This window comes from Vespula vulgaris, chromosome 2 (assembly GCF_905475345.1).
Source record: "Vespula vulgaris chromosome 2, iyVesVulg1.1, whole genome shotgun sequence".
NCBI lineage: Eukaryota > Metazoa > Arthropoda > Insecta > Hymenoptera > Vespidae > Vespula > Vespula vulgaris.
In genome coordinates, this window is record NC_066587.1 from 5,245,169 (window position 1) to 5,264,378 (window position 19,210).

At 36.6% G+C, this 19,210-nt stretch overlaps 3 protein-coding genes across 3 annotated transcripts in view; 1 reads left to right on the top strand and 2 right to left on the bottom strand.

The window, feature by feature from the left end:
- LOC127072761 (breast cancer anti-estrogen resistance protein 1) overlaps positions 1–10,271 on the bottom strand; it is a 45,286-nt gene extending 35,015 nt beyond the window's left edge. The window contains exon 1 of the mRNA XM_051013453.1: positions 9,788–10,271. Within this exon, the coding sequence (XP_050869410.1) occupies positions 9,788–9,832 (45 nt within the window). The 5' untranslated portion in view covers positions 9,833–10,271. The remainder of the gene's footprint in view (positions 1–9,787) is intronic.
- Positions 10,272–14,786: 4,515 nt separating this feature from the next.
- LOC127072770 (uncharacterized) lies at positions 14,787–16,293 on the top strand. Its single transcript, XM_051013469.1, has 5 exons — positions 14,787–15,254; positions 15,339–15,439; positions 15,529–15,687; positions 15,776–15,847; positions 15,955–16,293. The coding sequence occupies exons 2-5, from the start codon at positions 15,390–15,392 to the stop codon at positions 16,229–16,231; spliced, it is 558 nt and encodes a 185-aa protein (XP_050869426.1). The 5' UTR covers positions 14,787–15,254; positions 15,339–15,389; the 3' UTR covers positions 16,232–16,293.
- A 346-nt stretch (positions 16,294–16,639) lies between these two features.
- Positions 16,640–18,964, bottom strand: LOC127072768 (craniofacial development protein 1). Its single transcript, XM_051013467.1, has 3 exons — positions 18,683–18,964; positions 18,214–18,598; positions 16,640–18,126 (listed from the first exon to the last, which is right to left on the bottom strand). The coding sequence occupies exons 2-3, from the start codon at positions 18,581–18,583 to the stop codon at positions 17,612–17,614; spliced, it is 885 nt and encodes a 294-aa protein (XP_050869424.1). The 5' UTR covers positions 18,584–18,598; positions 18,683–18,964; the 3' UTR covers positions 16,640–17,611.
- Between the last annotated feature and the right edge of the window lie 246 nt (positions 18,965–19,210).

Sequence of the window (19,210 nt, forward strand, 5' to 3'; positions counted from 1 at the left end):
AAATAACACGTAAGCTTACGAATAATATTTTTCTTCGTCCGAGATCTTTTTCGACATTGGCATTGAAGAACCCTGCCTCATCTTTCGGAGGGTCCAAGACATCTTAGAATCATAGCGTGTCAGGATACGATGCTGTAGGTAAGATCGCGTGTAAAAGGAATCTGAAAGACCGTGGGAACGTCATCGGATTTTACGAACACTTTATAAACTTTCACGTGTCTTCACTCTACCTGTTTCTACGGTATGATTAAATTAACAAAAACCGAACGTCGTTTATACGTTTAAAAATGAAATTGTCAAATCTATCTAGAAACGAGTTTCTTTGCGAAAAAAGATTAAAAAAAAAAAAAAAGAAAAAGAGGATATAAAACGTCAGAGGATACGAACTTCAGAAGCAAGATCACGTTCGCTGAATTGCGATTTTACAAAAGAACTTTGCGAAACGTTCAAATATTCTCTTATCCTCTACCTTTGATCGCAATGTATCAATAGTACTTTGACCTGCTGAGATACGATTCCGTGAGTTTTATCGAGGAAATTCGAAGAAACTCGTTCTGCAGCCCCGTTTCTGGCCTTGGTCCATCTCCATCCTTCGTATCATATTTTCTAGTAGAAAATTCCAATAGCGTTCTCGGCGAACTCCCGACCGACTTTTTTTTCTTTTTTTTTACTATTGTTCCGACTTCGTGAAGACATCTTGAAAGTGGAAGAATTTGTTCCTCGATGTAGAAGTTTTAAAAAGATGCATGAATCGAACGTAAGAAAAGAATAAAAGAAAGGAGATAAGTCTCTATCTCTCTGTCTCTTTCTCTCTCACTCTAACTTACTGTCTCGTCGAAAAAAGAAAAAAAACTCGAGGGAGAGTGAGAAAATCGTCTATGATACTTTCACGTCCGGAAGTTCTGTCCAAATATTTTATAGAGTTGGGGATGGTGAGATGACACAATGGGCGGGTCACTGGACGACACTTTAAGGAACTTGTATCACGAGATGTGTCCACAAAAGGAGCGACCCTTCTCTAAGTGGCTAAAAGGAGCGATGAAATTATAATGTTGAAAGAGATTATATCCGTGAAATTATGCATTTCCTTGAATTTTCTTTATAATCTTTTTCAACGATCGATAGATCGAGTCGTCGAGTTCAACGAATTATTTAATAAGTACGAATATTATCGTCGATGATAATTTACGAGCACTTACATTAATTGTTCGTGCCATTCGTAGTCGCTCAATTACAAGCAAGTTTTTCAACGGCCGTGTTATACGATCTGTTGGGGAATACGATGTTACCGACCGATCAAAGTATAAAGTTACTTGATCGATCAATCGTCCCTAAGAGCGATTTTACTCTTGTTGCATTTCAAACTTAAATCTTGCAGCAAATCAAGAAAATAACGAAATGTCGTTACCGGCTTGTAAATGATGACAAATAATGCTTTTTATAACGCAATAAAATAATTTTACGCGCAGCTACAGCGAGTAGCAATAAAAACTTCTCCTTTTGTCGATTAATCGCGTTGTGGTTAAAAATTGCTCGATGGTAATTCAATGAAGACGTCTATCTGATGAGAAAAAATTTTAATAAGGAGAGACTATCGTATTACGAATCGATTAAAGCCATACTAAAATCTAACGCCAACGTAAAAAATTTTTATTAAAAATTTCAAAAGCAGCGCATGGAAAAAAGAAAACAGCAAAAAAAGAGAAAAGAAAGATTAAAATCAGCGCGTAAAATGAGTATATATAAAACGATTAATGAACGGCAATTTGGCAATCAATTTCGTAGCTCGCTTTCGGCGGTACGTTCGACCTGCGAGCCGTTCTCTGCGGGAATCCACAGATCCTTTTGATTTTATTTTAACTCCAAGGGGGCACCCGCAGATTCGCGCTAATAATTTCGAAGTATCTCGAGTTTCGTGCCCGTATAAGCGGCTTGTATTAACGTGAAATTAATTTTAACGAATTACTTAAACATCCGCTTACTTATTCTTTCGAAGAAATCGATCTCATAGATAATCTCGTGTCACGCGTCGCAAGTGTTTGTTTAAAAAAATATACATATAAATATGGCGTATATTATACGCGTAACATCAAATTAAAAGAAAATAAAGTATCATAGAGAAACGTATATAAAAGGAAAAATATCCCTTTCAGTAGTTTACACGACTCCACGTTTTTTTTAATACGAACATTAATTTCTCTCTCTCTCTTTCTTTTCTCTTATTCAGCGAACGAAGAAAAGTATATTTTTGCAGCGAGCAAGAGCAAAATCGTGGCGGAAAGGTGAGTCCTGGGTGGAGAAGAGGGGTTCGTTTGAAAGACGTCTACGATGGTAACACATAGGGGTTGCTACCTCGAGACCGATCGATTCCTGGCTCCTGCATTCGCCTCCAACCTGGGGGGTCCTTTATACTACGGTCAATGTCACGTTAGATTAGAAATCCTCCCACAATTTTTTTTCCTCTTCTATAGTCGTAGTCGACTATAGTCGACACTACGAACAGCGATCGTTTTGTTTAGCGAACCTGTTTCACGTTTCACGTTTCACATTGGAGAACAATTCTCTTCACTGTTTCCCTTACCACAGCGAACCTAGCGAAGCGTATTTTTATCTATGATATGTACCGTAAATTCGTCGGATGAATTACAAAAGAATTTTTGTATCGCTAAGCCTTCCTTTGTTAATCTCTGTCTCTATTTACACGATCGTTTTTCAAATAAAGAAAACGTTTATATGTCACGAAACGTTCCAAACCATCGAGATATTTTCCTTTGTTCAAGGACGTTAATGATTACGTCATTAAGTTCTACAATGAACGAATCCAATATATATATATATATATCGTTCCTTTCGCTTGAAATAATACCAGGAATATTGCGAATATAATAATACCATATAAACAAAATCAAACGCAATTATGTCTGACGTCGTGGTAACTGCAGTTTCCTTAACCTTCGCGGATAAAAACATCTACAAAAATAGCGTAAATATAGGAGTGGGAGAACAGAAAGGAATGAAAGGAGCACGAAACTAATGAGATTTTGCGGTGGGCAGTGGCGTAATTGGGGGCGGTATATGCCCGATATCTGTACTGCTACCTTCCATGCTTTAAAAGCTCGTCGTCTTTTCTCCTCCGACGATCCACGTGCTTTTAATGCGTTTTAATTTTACCGTTAGTTGGACTCGCGGTTACCTGCTCTTCTTGGAGAAAGGTAAGTGGTCAAGGAGAGAAAGAGAGAGGAGGGCTTTCCAACCTCCCTACCTCCCTCTTTTTCATCCATCGAACAGGAGTATGGCACACGTTAGCTACCTATATACTATGTATTCACGCACGATCTCTCGATGGCAAAGTTCGCGTCTCTGACTTACCAACGTCCCGTTCGATAAGCTGTTTTATTGTACTTTCTTACTCGTTTACCTTACGTGTCTACGTGAGCACGGTTGAACATTGAATGTACAGTGAACGACAATGTCTATCTATAATATAGCGGCATAACTTGAAAGATGAAATTAGGTAATAAAATATAAAATTAACAAGGTATACACCAACTATTCGCGATTATCTGATACTTTTTTTGTTTTAATAATAGCTCAATTAACGAGAGAGAAAAGTAATAATAATTAATAGAACGCGCTGAGGTAAATTTTTATGTTTTTATTTTTCTCTACTAATTGTACTCGTAGTGTTACATCATACTGTATATTATGACACGTACCGTATACGTCTACACGAAAAGTTAAGGAAAGGAGAAATCTCGGCAACAAAAGTCGGTCGTGCTCGCATTTCGTAGTCTACCGACTAATTAAGAATCACAAGAAAGCACTCGCGGTTTCGTGGGCATCGACGAGACGACGAGAACTAGCCTGTCTGTGGTTTAGCATAGATCTCAACGTCGAGGCTCTATTTACGGTCCACAGCCCTTTTCTTTCTCCTAAGTCCCTACGGTGTCGGAGATTAATGCGGTTACGTAGTCGAGAGTTACGCGCGCTAATTACGGCGAATTAATTAGGGGTCAGAGTTACGAGATGGATCTTGAGATCGGTCGACGAAGAACACGTGAGATTTCTTCGCCTTGCTTGAGAAGAGATTTAAAAAAAAGAAAAGAAAAAAAAAAGAATTGAGAAAAAAGGAGGAGCTAAAGTGTCACGTTTTTACTCGTCGAGTAGAATCATATTCATTTATAGTTGAATGTCAGGCCAGATTGTAAGATACCTATTTATCTGAGAAACGCCCATATGGACACGATATGTGAAAATTATCGGAATAATAATTTAATATCGTCGCAGATTACAGACCGTTAACATAATGGATCGCGCATGGCTGACTAACACAATTAAAGACCAACCACGTCACCTGTTATTAATTAGAATAGAAATATATAGGGGGAAACATTTTATCGGTTAACAAATACACGTACCAAATACAGTGCCTACGTGATATGTATCGCGATTTAACGGTTACAACATATAATTAACAACGTTATGTTACGCTCTGTTATCAATTTTCCATCGATAAAATCTGGATTTAATATATCGATTAACAAGGTTATAACTTTCTTTCTAATCGTCAAAATGTTTTCCATAGTCATATATATATATATATATATATATATATATATATATATATATATACACAGAATAAACGAGGTATAAAATTCTTTATTTATCAAGATCTAAACTATATATATATATATCGTGATGTATCGATTTTTTATTTTCTAAAGTTCGATCCTTGTACCCTTTAAAGAGTTAGGAAAGAAAGATGTGGATAAGAAAGAAAAGGTCTATAAGGCGAACAAAGAAGCCGCTATTACCGAGCGAAAATTTTCTCTTCCAAAGCTCCTGATGACTGTTAATTATTCGATAGATTATTCATTAACATCTCGACGACTTAATTTCAGGGTGGGGTGGCTTTATTCGGTCTACTATATAATATGGGATAACTGCTTCGAACCGTCGATCAATTTAGTCCTCTATCGAACCTTTCGATTCTCCATTAGCTAACTGTGATCATAGAGCCTTTATCGTTAGATATTATCGTGTCGGATCGACATTCTAAATCGCGTCACATTAATTTTTAAAAACTCTTCTAATCGTCTCGGGATTCGTTATAAAATGTTCTCGTTTAGACTCGTTTAGGCTCGTTTAGGCTCGTTTCCACGTACAAGAATGTTCATTCTCTGCATATTCGATCATGGAGTTCCGTAGTGACGATGAAAACCACGACACGCCATATCGATACGTCCTCAATTCGACGAACGCAATTCCGATTACAATGAACGCTCACGCTAATCAATTTTGTCAAGTGTAACGCACTTCTCCGTTCGCACTGCGCTCCGCATCGGCAATCGATTCGAGCCTATTATGGTTATACACTGTTAAATAGAAATTATACGCCGTTCGCATAGTCCATGGAACGTGACTACCATCGAATTCCACGGACGACGATTCAACGCGTTTTCCCACGCTAGGAAGTGCATCTCAACGACGCTTCTATGGTTATTAATGATAATAGTAAAGAAAGAAAAGAAAAGAAAAGAAAAGGGGGAAATGAAAGATCAAGGATACGTGCTATTTCGATATATTCCAAGATTACGCCTACCGACTACATTATTCGATATCATCGCAAGTCCTTTGTACTCGAACTGTCGATACTGTTGAACGATAGTAAATACCAAAACTATTAACATCGCGAGTTAAAAAAATAATTGAGAACATAAGAATTGTTTATCGGGAAATTACTTACTTCAATTCGTTATCTAACTTTTCTACGTATTACCGATGCACGATAGACACTTAACGGTGTACTTCGAACAGTGTATGTATCCACTATGCGAACTATGTTTCTAATTCGAACGAAGCACACGCGATAAGAGGTGTTCTTCGAAGGAAGCCGAGAAGAGTAGGAACGACGACTAAGACGATGTAACAATGCACGATACCTCTAAGAAAGTCACGGAGCTCGTGACGGGACTCGGGCGTCATCGTTAATGTTCGATGTGGTGATCGTTAATAGAAAATGCATACTCGAAAGAGATTCGACGATTATTTCGAGTTACCATGAGAGAAAAAGTATATTCTTTTTAATCTAATCAATCTTATTCGCTTTCAATTTTAATCATCCCCGTTTCGTAATTTTTACCTGTGTGCATCCTAGTGCAACATTAATTGCAAAAGTAGAAGCGTCGCTCGTTTCTACGACTCTTGTTGTTTGTCGTATGACTTCTACAAAAAGCATAAGCCGCTAACGTAGTCGCGGTACTATACTATTTGCATAGTACACGCATGACGGAATCGCGTATAAATGTATTTACAAGCTATGGGAGTACGGGAATGTCAGTAAGTAGCGGCGGTCGAGTCTACTGAGCATCATGATTCGCTTTCCCTCTCTCTTTCTCTTTTTCCAACGAAGGAACGTCGTTATCCTATCGCTTATGCAAATATCATCGAGCCTTAATCAGACGATAAAGTTGCTTCGCGCGAGCGATGACGAAATTTGCCGCGTATCCAAGTCTCACTGAGTTCCCACTGTCTTGGAATTAGTTGCCTGGAATTTCGTATTTTGCGAAAGCGATAGAAAGAAAGACAGGGAGAAGGAGAATGGATAATATTTATTGCATTTGTTAAATGTCTTGTAAAACAAAAAAAAATATTATATTCAAATAGGATATTAAATAGATAGATATATTACCTTATAGTATAAACGTAGTAAAAAGCATTATAAATAATCAATTAAAAATAACAAGGATTGCGTATGCATATGGGTTGAATGAAACGAAATTATAATTGAACAGAGATATAAATAAAGAAAGAGACAGATATGCTAATTAGTTTTTGTCGCTCGCAGCGATGTTTCTAATTTAACTGTCGCACAATTAGCACGCTATTCTTTTACCACGTGTCTTTTTATCCTTGACCGAACGAGAAAGAACGAATAGAAATTTATTACAGAATCTGACAGAATATAGCAAAGATACCATTTGGAAGTTGGGCTTTCGAAAGAATCGATAAGGTCGACCCGCCTTTAAGAATTCTCTTGTGGAGTACGTCACGCACCTTCTACGAACGATAAAACTCGAGCGACTTGTCACCACGAAGCGCGACGAAATCTACGAGCAAACAGAGTGCTCGAATGAAGACACTCTCTTTTCTCCCTCCCTCTTTTTTCCTCTTTCTCGACGAGTCATCGAAAGTTCCATGAAACTTTCGATATATCGACGATACGATTGTTTCGACATTACTTACTTTCACCAAGAAAAATTATCGAACTAGAATAAAAGGGAATAAGAAGAAAATAAAATAAAATAAAATGAAACAAAAAAAATTCGTGATCAGATGTACAGAAAAAGAGAGAGAGAGAGAGAGAAACAGAGATAGAAATATCGCGAAAACGAGGAAAGACCTTTGCTTTAATATTCCACTACCGAGGTCTTTCTATTGTTGTACATTACCAGCACACAAGGCGGATATTCCGCGCCATTGTCCGTTCAATGTCGCGCTTCTCCATTTATTATTCGTCTTTTCCAGCTTCTTCGCGCGAACAGTAATGCAAGAGTTTAGAGAAATGTATAGGTATAGTAAGTCCGTATATAGAATGTATCTATGCATATATATTTTAGTTTTTACTCTTTCTCTTTCGTCGCTAAACGAGTAGTATTCTTTTTCTCATCCTTTTTACTCCTTTACATTCAGCTTTTTCGTGAGTCTATTTAACAAAGACTTTCGTAACCCAAAATTTTTACGGACTAATGGAACAATGCCTTATCGACGTTTAACGTACATAAAATATGTAAACCTTTAATTTTCTTTCGGCTTCCGATGAAATATGTCAAAGTTTCAAATTATTTCCTTAGAATTTATTCCTAACGTTTAATTAACAAAGCATACCTTTGCTAACGTTTTAAATATTCTTTAGCATTATAAAAATATTCTTTGCTCGCGTTAAAAACCATGCTTTCATTTATAAAAAGGAGAACGTTTGTCTGACACCACGGTGTTACCTAATAAAATATACACAATAGCAACGTTACGTATCACCGACACGTGATTATTACGAAACGCTAAGTTGCATTTTTTGTATGTTATTTATGTTTCTTTGTGTATTTGAGGATGAGAGAGAAAGAAGGGGAAAGAGAGATAAAGAGATAGAGAGAAAGAGAGAGAGAGAGAGAGAGGAAGAGAGGGGAAGAGGGAGAAGAAATTTTAGTCGAAATAACGATTACAAAACGATCCTATGAATATCAAATTTTTATCGGAAAACTCAGTTACACGTCCTTTAATTCTACGTGAATGGTTCGGCCGATAAAATCTGACGCGTATACAAAAATTCATGTGCTATAGAATTGAGAACGTACGGTAATCGAATCGGAATGATCTCGATGTAACGTAGAAACAAACAGTTTTTACAAGCGAATTTACGTATACGCGAGATCTATAATAAACGTGCAAAAGTCCAACTAATATTAAAAATTAATATTTCAATTAATGTTTAAAAAGAGGACAATTGTTTTTCCTTTGTTTTTTAATTCTCACTCGAAGAAAATCGAAACGATCGAAGCTGCAGAACTTCGGTATAAAGGAAAGGTCGAAACCTTTAAAATATTTTCTACCTGCGGACCTCGACGATAAAAGGAAGGAGATTCTTTGGCGATATCTCATCTAAATTCTAAAAGAGCTTTCGCACTACGGCTCGAGAATGATTCGATCGATCGATCGATCGATCGATACATCAATCGAGAGATACGAAATATAAAGATCGTAAATACTTATCGACCGACTTTAGAACGTTTAATATTGACTAAACGTGACGCGACGTAAAAAAAAAAAAAAAACTTCCTTTTCTCGCACACAAACGTCCTGTTCTTGTAAATCCCTAACTTCAGACTGCAAATATTTGTCTTCTACACGCCATCTTGACAGGAGCGGCAGGTACCATCTTCGACACCCTTTGGTAATATTTTTACGAATAAGAACTTACTCGTGCGATTCTAATTGAATAAAGAATAAAACAAAACAAAAAATGTTTCGTAGAAATGTTATAACAATCGATAGTATTGTTTGTTCGAGAAAAAACGGTTTTAACGATGTTGTCCTTCTCTCTCTCTCTCTCTCTCTCCTTCTCCTCCCCCTCCACTCACATCAACACGAGTGTTCTCATTTCTAGCTAAACAAAAGAGTATTAAAAATATTGAAGAGTCAAGGTCAAGTTTTCAAACGTACAATAACGGTGAATACACGTAATCTCTTTCTGATTTCTACTAAGTACGTAAAATGGTACGTTCAAATTTTTCAAGCAATTTTTTTTCACGGACTGTGCTTATTAGGGGATCAATAATTGGTGCGGTGAACGATCCAAAAGGAAGACTGCTCTTCACGCATTCGCCGCACACGCGATCAGAGAAAAAGAGAGGGAAAGAGAAATAGAAAGAGAGAGAGAAAGAGGGAGAGAGAGAGAGAGAGATAAATGTAGTAGAAATACGAGCTTCAGAGATAGATTCTGCATCGTCGAACCTTTGAAAATGTTCATTAATTTTGTTAGACGTGATGTAACATCAACATGATATTTCATGTAAATTAAATACATAAATAAAGAAAAATATAAAGTAGAATACTTTGTTGGTACAATGTTGTTGAAAAAGACGTTATATGTAAATGATTATTATCGACGAAATATTGGTTAAACGAGTCGTTACGTATTGTTTCTCGTTTACGACAAGATAGATAGACACTTTTCGTCGTTCGTTATTAACTAAGATTAAAATATACATATTTAATTGTCAGCACTTACTTGATTAAGAGTAGTGGGAATGATGTCAGGAGTCTGTGGTAACATTTTGCAGCGTTGGTCCTGTTCTCGTAGTCGTGCGCACCTTCGGTCAAAATAATGTGACGATCGCACGCGCGATCGGTAGTAACATAATAAATTCGGTTCAAAATAGATAGAACGAGATAAACACCTTTAAGAAGAATAATATACACCAAGCGATTGATCAAAGCGATGTACACCAAAAAAAAAAGAACGTATTCACAATACTACGCACATCCGAATTCGCGTGTAGAGGTTATTCACGTAATACGCGAATGATTTACGTTATTTGTCAGTACTGCGATGAGTCGAGTTTCTCGTTGTAACATGAATATGCCTGTCGACGTTGAGAGGCGTCGTCGAAATTCAGCGAGTACGATCGATTTTTCCACGTCGAAAAATCAAACCAACAGTGCAAGGAACAACGCGTCCTCCCACTTCGAAGTCGTGCGCGAGACTGACGGTTCCGGGCGGTGTAGCTACGCCCGAAGACGGCCGAACACAGACGGAAATTGCCGAACGCCTACTATCAACCCTCCTCGGTCCTACGCGGCATTTCTTAAATTTAATATCGACCGCGAATGGTATAATGGAACCATGAAAATGCGTTTTCCGATGATCGACGTTTCCAAAATTCCGTTTGAATTTATTTCACAAAATTATGTTATTCGTAATATTGTGAGCTAAAATAAAAGCCATCCTTAATTCATTATACAAACAAATCTATTTTCCTTCACGTTCTATTTTCGACCTATGACGATAGGTTTTCTACGAAGTTTCAATTGAATAAAAATCCAGTTGTGTTTCCGAAGTCGTGTATATTCGGGTTACGAATGTTTCCGACGAAATACAACTTCATTTCTGAATCAGTAGAAACGGCGAGAGAAGAGCTCGTTTGTATTCGCGATGTAACGATCGCTTCGTAGGACGCATAATGACCATGTCCAACGAGCTGTCTTGCAAATGACAAATTCCTTTCTCAACGTATTTCTCTCTGTCTCTCTATCTCTCTATCTCTCTTCTTACATGTCCATATCTGAAATTTAAAAGTAACCTTCTCAAAGAGATATCGTCATTCGTGAAGGTATTGCAACGACAAGGAGAAGGAACGAAGAAAAGAGTAAAGGGCATGGATACCATATGAGAGGATCGATCCTCTAAATCAAATGTAAGAGCAGGGACATCTTCGAATCAAGTGCAAGGTCGAACGTAAAAGGGAAGTGATGAGAGCAGCGAAACAAAAGGATCCAGTTAAAAATAGTGGACCGGTCACGTCAACCGGTCCTTTCAAGGACTCCGGCCCATTACATTCCTTTTTTTCCTACTCTATCCACCTCGGGAACAAGAGGAAACAGTACGCTTCATACTTATATACCATAACAACTGTTTTCCGTCAAGAGAGAAAATAAAGAATAATGATAATGACGAGAACGGGAATTCCTTCCTCCGTTATAACACCTGTTTATAGTTAACGATAATCAAAAGCGAAGTTTACATCACGAAAACGATGAGTCAGAACAAATGATTCTCATGTCGTTACCAACGAATTCCGTCGTCATCGTCGTCGTCGTGATGGTGGTGTAACTATCGTTTACTCGTCTGAACAAATGGCCTTTATCGAAAGTAGAATCTACGAATTCAGTCCAATGATGTAAGATAAACGTGACCCATAAAGAATTCCTCCTGTCTCTGACGATAAGCTCTCGATCGTGTCGCAACCTTCGGTTTTGTTACAAAGAAACCTGAGGGCCAATTAAGCGAGACTGACATTCATCGTAAATCACCGTATAGCTTCCGTCTTTATGCAATTTCGTTTCTCTCATAGAGATTCTTCTTCGCTTACTTACTTTTAAATGCCATCTTGGCCCGAAGATAATAACGTATTTTCACCTTGGTAATATGTTTATGCGTTTTGCTCAACCGAGATTGCAAGGTTCTTTTTGTAATATCTATAGATATCCTGAAGCACTAAACTTTCTTAAAATACTAGACAAAAGGATCGAAATGTAAACGCAGTAAAAGATACCGAAAGCTTTTCGCTCCGTGTAAATTCGTTAGCGTTATCGAGATTTTAACCTTCCGTGTTACAATCGTTTCGTCTATGTCGCATAGAACTGAGCATAATACCGCGCTTAACGAACCATCCACGTCCGGATGTATTTCTTCGTCGATGCAACGACATGCCATTTGTTTCGTCCGTTCGAGTAGAGAGTTAACTCGAGCGAAAGAGAGATAGCACACATTAGCGGTTACGACTTCTTAGAAGTATCTTAGTACGAGTACTTAACTATTATCTCGTATTGCACGCCGTCAGAATTCCGACACGTGTTCGCTGGCAAAACGAACTCGATCCCAACTAACAAACAAACGAGCCTTTGATTTACGAACACTGCAACAAGATGAATTTTAATCGTACGTCGCGACATCGGCCTGGGCATTGAAATTGATAGCGATTTACAAAACTTACACTGATATAACATTAACAAATAGTCGCTGTCGTTTAAATAAAACTTTTATCTATTTACACAGGCCACCCTGGAAAGATGGTATTTAATTCACGAAGACTTCATTCTCATCATTGAGATTCCATTTTCTGGAACTCGATGCCGTTCGATAGAGATACCGGTGCATCTCGCCTTACGTTTACGTTCCAGTCATTCTTAGGAGATGCAAGTATTCGATGTATCCACGAGAGCTGGCGCCGTGAGAGCTCTAGACGACCATCCATAAAATATACCCGTCGTCGAGCGAAAGGAAGAGAAAAAGAGAGGGAAAAAGAGAGAGAGAGAACCAAAAAAAGAGAGAAAAAGAGAAGAAGATAAAGAAGGAGGTAGACGGAGGAAGCTGTGATGAGGGTAAAGAGACCAAGAATCTTCCCGCTACTTGTCTTCCGTAGTCACCGAGAAACGCGTTGCCCGAGGAGATCGTTTACCCGGAGGGTGCGAAAGCGGCATAGAGAGAAGCAAACGAGAAGAGGAAACGCGGAGGACGCTGAAAAATGAGGGACCTCCGTAGACTAGACTGTTCTCTGCGTTCAAACGAAAATTAGAAATGGGAGCTAGACCGTGTTGGTGTCGTGACGAGGCCAATGTTGTCGAGTAAAATAAAAAAGAAAAGAACATAAAAAAAAAATAAAATAAAATCTATTCGACGAACCCAGTCGAATATACTTTTTTCCTCCCTTCCTAAAATATTTCGACACTCTGACAACGAAGAAAATAATCAAGATGACGAAGATTCAACTTGTAATAATAATTGCGACGAACGAACAATGGCCTGGTAAGTTCGTTTAAAAATATCATTCTTTAGACATTACACATTGAAACGTTTAAAAATAGCAGGAACACGCGCACGTCGTTTAACGCTTTGCTTTTTCTACCGTCTCTCGTCGAATTCCAAAGAAGAACACGTCACGCTACGTAGATATACCTACGTCAAATGATGGAACAGAGAGAAACAGAGTCAGTGCGAAAGAACAATGTAAAAAAGGAAGCCTTACGGTTCCACTTTGCTCCTACTCTCGATTCAATTACTCTTATTTTTCTTTTTCCTTTTTTTCTCAAGATTTTTTTATGTTTTCTCTCGTACCACGCTTCGTGTCTACCATTAATTCGCGCCACGTTTCTTTTATGTAATCGATCCACATACCGATCCAAGTGCTTTTAGGCACGAGTGGCCTCCGCATTTTCGAGTGGATATCCCTTTTTGTTCTATGTACTATATACATTATCCACGATGGACGAGGAGTCAGTCCCGTACGCACTTTTTCCATCCTAAGCTTATCCTTCGTCATAAACTATATCTCGATGGTGACTATCCATTCACTGATCCGCCTGCGAAATATTTTTTACATTCATTACCGCTCACCGACCATGAACCGACCAGAGATATTACTATACTACGTAATACTACGAAAAAAGTGATTCATCGATCGTTCTTTTCAAGGAAATACTTTCTACCTTCTTCTTCTTCTTCGTAAACGGATATCATTTCGATATTGATTAAAATGTCTATGAGTCTTTCGAATAATTAACGATCGAATTAAAAAGAAAAAATCGAAACATAAATCTTGATTTAGAAATATAGAAACGCCAATAAAATCATTATCCCTGTTCGATTTTAATCCGAATACAAATGAATTCGTTTAGCATTGCAAATTCTATCGATCACAGTACGAAATTACGTTCGCAAAACGAAATCCCTTCTCTCGTCGGAAACTAAATTATTATTCACAGTTAACCCTTCCTTGCTTTACTAAACACGCTCGTTTTCGGCCAAACAAAGCCGTACGTTCTCCATTTTATTGGCAAATTTCGTATTCGTCCCTTTAAATTCCCATGCCACTAACACCCCATCATCCCTCGCAATGACGATCACTTCATCATTTCTATCGCACCTATCCTTTTTCCTCTTTTCCATTTTACCGACCTAGAGATTTACCGGAGATGCGTTTGTAATAACGCACGCACGGCGTACATTATTACTTGCAGCCGGGAAATTCTTAAGGGAGAACATATACACGAGTCGCGTAATAAAGCGGCTTATATTTAACCATGCCCATAGCTTTTAAAGTGCGCATAGTTATTACGGAAGCTCGAAGTAAAGTATAGTTACCTCCTGGACGATTAATCGCTCGTTTTTATTCAACTTCCTCAATTCAAATAATAATAGTAGTAGTAATAATAATAATAATAATAATAATATTAATAATGATAATAGCAATAATAATTTGTAACCATTAACTCGTTTCTTTTTCGACAAAGTAAATTCCGAGTTTGTGTAAAACGCATGGAAAGTAGAAAATTCACGAGATTCTGACGATCGTGCTCCGGAATGGAAGAGGCTTGCCGAACGGCTGGAAAGATATTCCGGTTGGTGAATAAATTGCCGATGGCAAGGCCGCAACTAATGGCCGCCAGTCTGGCGTCGATACTCTTGCTTGTTGGCCGTCGTACACATACGTCGAGTTAACAAACTACTAGTAGGAAGATGTTCGAAGGAAGACGTCGTTCTTCGTATTCTTTTCTTTTTTTTATTTCATTTATTTCCTTTCTCTCTCTCTCTCTCTCTCTCCCTCTCTTTCTTTCTCTTTATTTTCGTTCTAAATCTCTACGCGATCTTGCTTTAGATACTTTTGCGAGAATGTGACTAAATATCGATACTAGATATTGTTACGTTCATGAGCTGTCAAATATTTTCAGATACGGCTCAGGTTAGGCGATAATCCCAAGTCAAAATTAAAAAAAAAATTTATTTCGGAAAAGGAGTAAGTTCTTGACGCTTACTCTTAAAATGTGTCAATTTAAAATGCGAAAGTATCCAAAAGGAAATTAAAACAATAACATGAACATACATTCCGTCTGATATTAATTTGATTAAATTTTTAAAAAAGAAAAATGTTGAAAATCTTAAAAATTATGCAATATGCAACAAATAATGTATATCCAATGTAAGTACTATTCGATCATCGTGATTAATTCATTTTAATTGAGTTATTACTTTATGATATATTTATATTAAATACAATCGACAGATTATTTAGATTGTCAAGATACATACAATATTTTTTTTGCGGAAGTAAAAAATGTCAAAAAAATGTTCTGATCCGAGGTGTCCTTTAAATATATATTTGAAGTAAGTTATTTCGTCTCTGGTATTGCTATCTTCTCTTTCGACATTTCTACCCTCATATTTCTGTTCGTATATTTGTTTTAAATTTATAGTGCCAAAGAATTACAGAAACTTCAGGTAAAGCCATGCGTAACATTTTCTCCTGATAGTGAACGAAAAAGTCGCAGCGAAACTAAACGATCAAAATGTGCGAAACTAAAACCTAAAAAGTCACAAGAAAAAGATGGTCGCTGCGGGATATGTTGCAAAAAGTAAATTTCTATTATTTATATAAATTAAAAGGAAAAAAAAAAAAAAGAAATATAGAAAATGTCTCACGTAAAATTATGTTACTTTTAGCAAAAGATGTAGCAGACCTTTGGAATCTACCACAGAACCTTCCACATCTACAGATTCACTGAAAAAAGCACGGTAAAATATTGATAAATTTATACTCTTAAACAATCGCAATATTCGTACAAAGAGTCTCGTCTTCTTTGGTGCAACGTTGTGTATAAGATTCTTAAAAAATCTTACAGACCGAAAAAATCCGGAATGAAAAAGAAAGCTCATCGATACGAAGAGGAAGAAAGATGTTGCAAATGCAGAATGAAAAAATGTATCGAACCTAAGCAGAAGAAAAAAAAGCAAAAACGATCTCGTTGTAAGAAAAAGGGAAAATGTAGGTGGTTAAAAAACTGTCTCGGAACTATTTTCTTTTGTTTTAAGCGTTCTAAGAAATCTCGCTCTTCACATGTACTATGTAATTCATCTCCACAGTACGAATATTGTTGCGCGCACAGAGATGTACGTTAACTAATTGTCATACTTCATAAATCTAAGATATCTCCAAATAAATACATATAAATTCACAACAACTTAAAGAAAGAATAATTAATTCACAGAAACATGAGGAAACATTGAGGAAAAAAAACATTTTTCTTTCAGATAAAATTTCGAGAGATTCTGCGAAACGTCATCATAATGACTTTGATTAAAAATATGAATGCTTCAATGCATGCGGTTGGTTTCTCTATATAAAATAATTTTTGCAATACTTTTTATATTAATTATTTACCTTATTACCTAGCATGATACCTCAAGATCAGTCGTATTTACAAGGCATTTTTTCCAAAGAATTGAATATTATGCGTAAAGGTATACATTTTTGTATGTAAACAATCGCTATGTCCGACTCTACTTTCAATAGATCGCTGACAAAGACTGTTGCTTCTTTATCTTTATTGCATAACGTTAATAAGTCCACAAATGTAAAGTATTTTGACGTATAATGATGCGATAATATATCGCAAAGTTAATACATTTAAGAAACTGTGACCTGAGTTACATGAAAAATTGAAATTAAGTTTTAATCGGAATTCATGTTGGTAAACATGTCATATATACACTACTTATGTTATTAGATCGTCCACTGCCTATGTCCCATTAGTAAAAATCAATTAATCTGTACGTTTTTACAGATCTTAAAAAACATAAAGTAGCTACGGTAAGTGTAATTATGCTGTGTTGTTTCATAACGTATCTTGTGATTCTATATACACACGTAATGATTATCTATAAATAAAATAACGTACTCTTCATATGACTCGCCAGAGGCAGTGATCGTGATAGTTCAATAATCATATCAATATCGTATATAAGTATTACGATTCATACTCTACCATATACACGCATCATTCTTTCTAATATTCGGTAATTTTGTGATATTTTCTATAGTGCCAGCTCTTATTTACATTACCTAGTTAAACTATTGTATTGTATTGTATTGTATTGAGTAAAAGAAATTGAAGCTTGTATCACTTGAATATAATCGGTAAGAGAAGCATCAAGCTTCAAATATCCTGCTTCGATGCGAAGTTCTGTAACGATACGACAGGACGAGACAAATGCTCGCAAAAAGTAAATTAAACTATTACACGATACATATATAGAATTAGTCTCGATACAGTGGAATGATCAGTCTCTTTTAAAAAATGTGGTTGTCAATCGCTACCATAAAACTGATTCAGCTGATTGGCAAGCCAAGCGAGGCAAATTTTTCTTATGCATTAAACGAAATACGACAATAGTCCCAGTAATTATTTAAGCTAAATGCGTATTATTGGTACCTGACAATGGCAAGCTGAGAAAATTGGAATTTTTTATTTCTTTTTTTTATCTCATCGTACCATTGACTTATCGTGTACTGCGTCTACCAGAGTTACGCAATTGTTTTTCAATTTCGAATTGCCGTAAATCCGCTCTTTGAAGAAAATCTTGTCTCTCTAAATATCCGTCCTTTCCTCTGTTATGAGTTATAATTTCTTCTTCTAAATTTTCCTGCTTTTTGTAATTGTCCCAATCAAGCTTAGACTTTTCCAATGTGCTAATCTTTGCTTTCTTTCCAATCTGTCCCAAAACAGAGGAAATACCTCCCAACCCACCCCTTTTAATACCTCTTCCTCCTCCTCTTCCTCTTCCGGCAGGAGAAGTCGAGGCATCTGTCTTCATAGAATTTTCAGCAGAAGTCAAGGATAATCTGGCCTCTGCAGAGTCCACTGATACTTCTTTTTCTACCTTTACCTCCTCACCAGCAAATTCAAATATTTTTGTTATCTTCACTTTTTCTTCTACTTTTGGTTTTATCAAAGTAGAAGATTTTTCTTTTGGGCCATTTGTTGAGCTTTGTGTTTTTGGTTTTGGAGCTACCGCTATTATAGAAATGGACGATGTATTAGTCAAAGATATAATTAAGGTTTGAAAATTAAATTAAACAATAACAAGGTACAGTATCCTACCGGTATCTTTCATAAAATCTGCCCACAAAGAATCTGCTCTTTTCTTTTCTTCTTCTTCCGTAAGTTCTTTCTTTTCCAATGTTTCTGATTCATCTTGTTCATCTTCTCCTTTCGATTCATCTGCATCTTTTAATTTTCTTTTTGTTCTTTTCTTACGTTTTGTACTTTTATCTTTAACAGTCCGTCTACCTCTTTTCTTGCTTGTTATCTTATCGGTTTCTCGCTTATTTTCATCGTTTTCATCTTCGGGACCACTTTCTACTTCACCTTCGGAATCTGCTTCTGATACAGGTTCGTTGTCAGCTCCATCAGGAACATAATCCTCATCATCATCATCAGAATCAGAAGGTAGCTGATGCTCTTTTGACATTTTTATACTTAGAATCTACATAACCATACGTTAAAAAAACATTTTTACTTTGAAATATAATAATGGATCAAAATATAAATTATTATTTTGATTACTTACATCTTTTACAAGAGAAAGATTTTTATAAAAAAAATCTTGTCAATATCCGACGTTCGGGAACGTTCCTTACTGCATAAATTCACTTTTTTTTCGATCGTGCCTATCACCAATTTGCATAATTATGAAACAGATGTTAAGCAATTGTTTTGAGCAAGCAGAAAATATTGCTTTCATAAGCAATTAGAAAGGTTAAAGACGTATACAATCAAGAATCATAAAACGTACGACACTCTTAACAATCACATTTAGCACGCATCTCCAGCGACGTTCGAGCGTGTATTGCCTGCCATCTTTAACTGAAAGTTCGACTAAACAACGAATCAGAAGTCTAGAAATAGTCACATGACAAACAGACTACGACCATTCTGATTGGCTCGTTCTCAACCGCGAATCTACATTGAAATACTCGTACGTATTGAAACTAATGGAGATATATGATAGGTTATTCATGTAGATCGCTATTTACCAATCATTGTTAACCTATAATACTAGACAAAATAGATATTACAATATATATGTCAGATAATA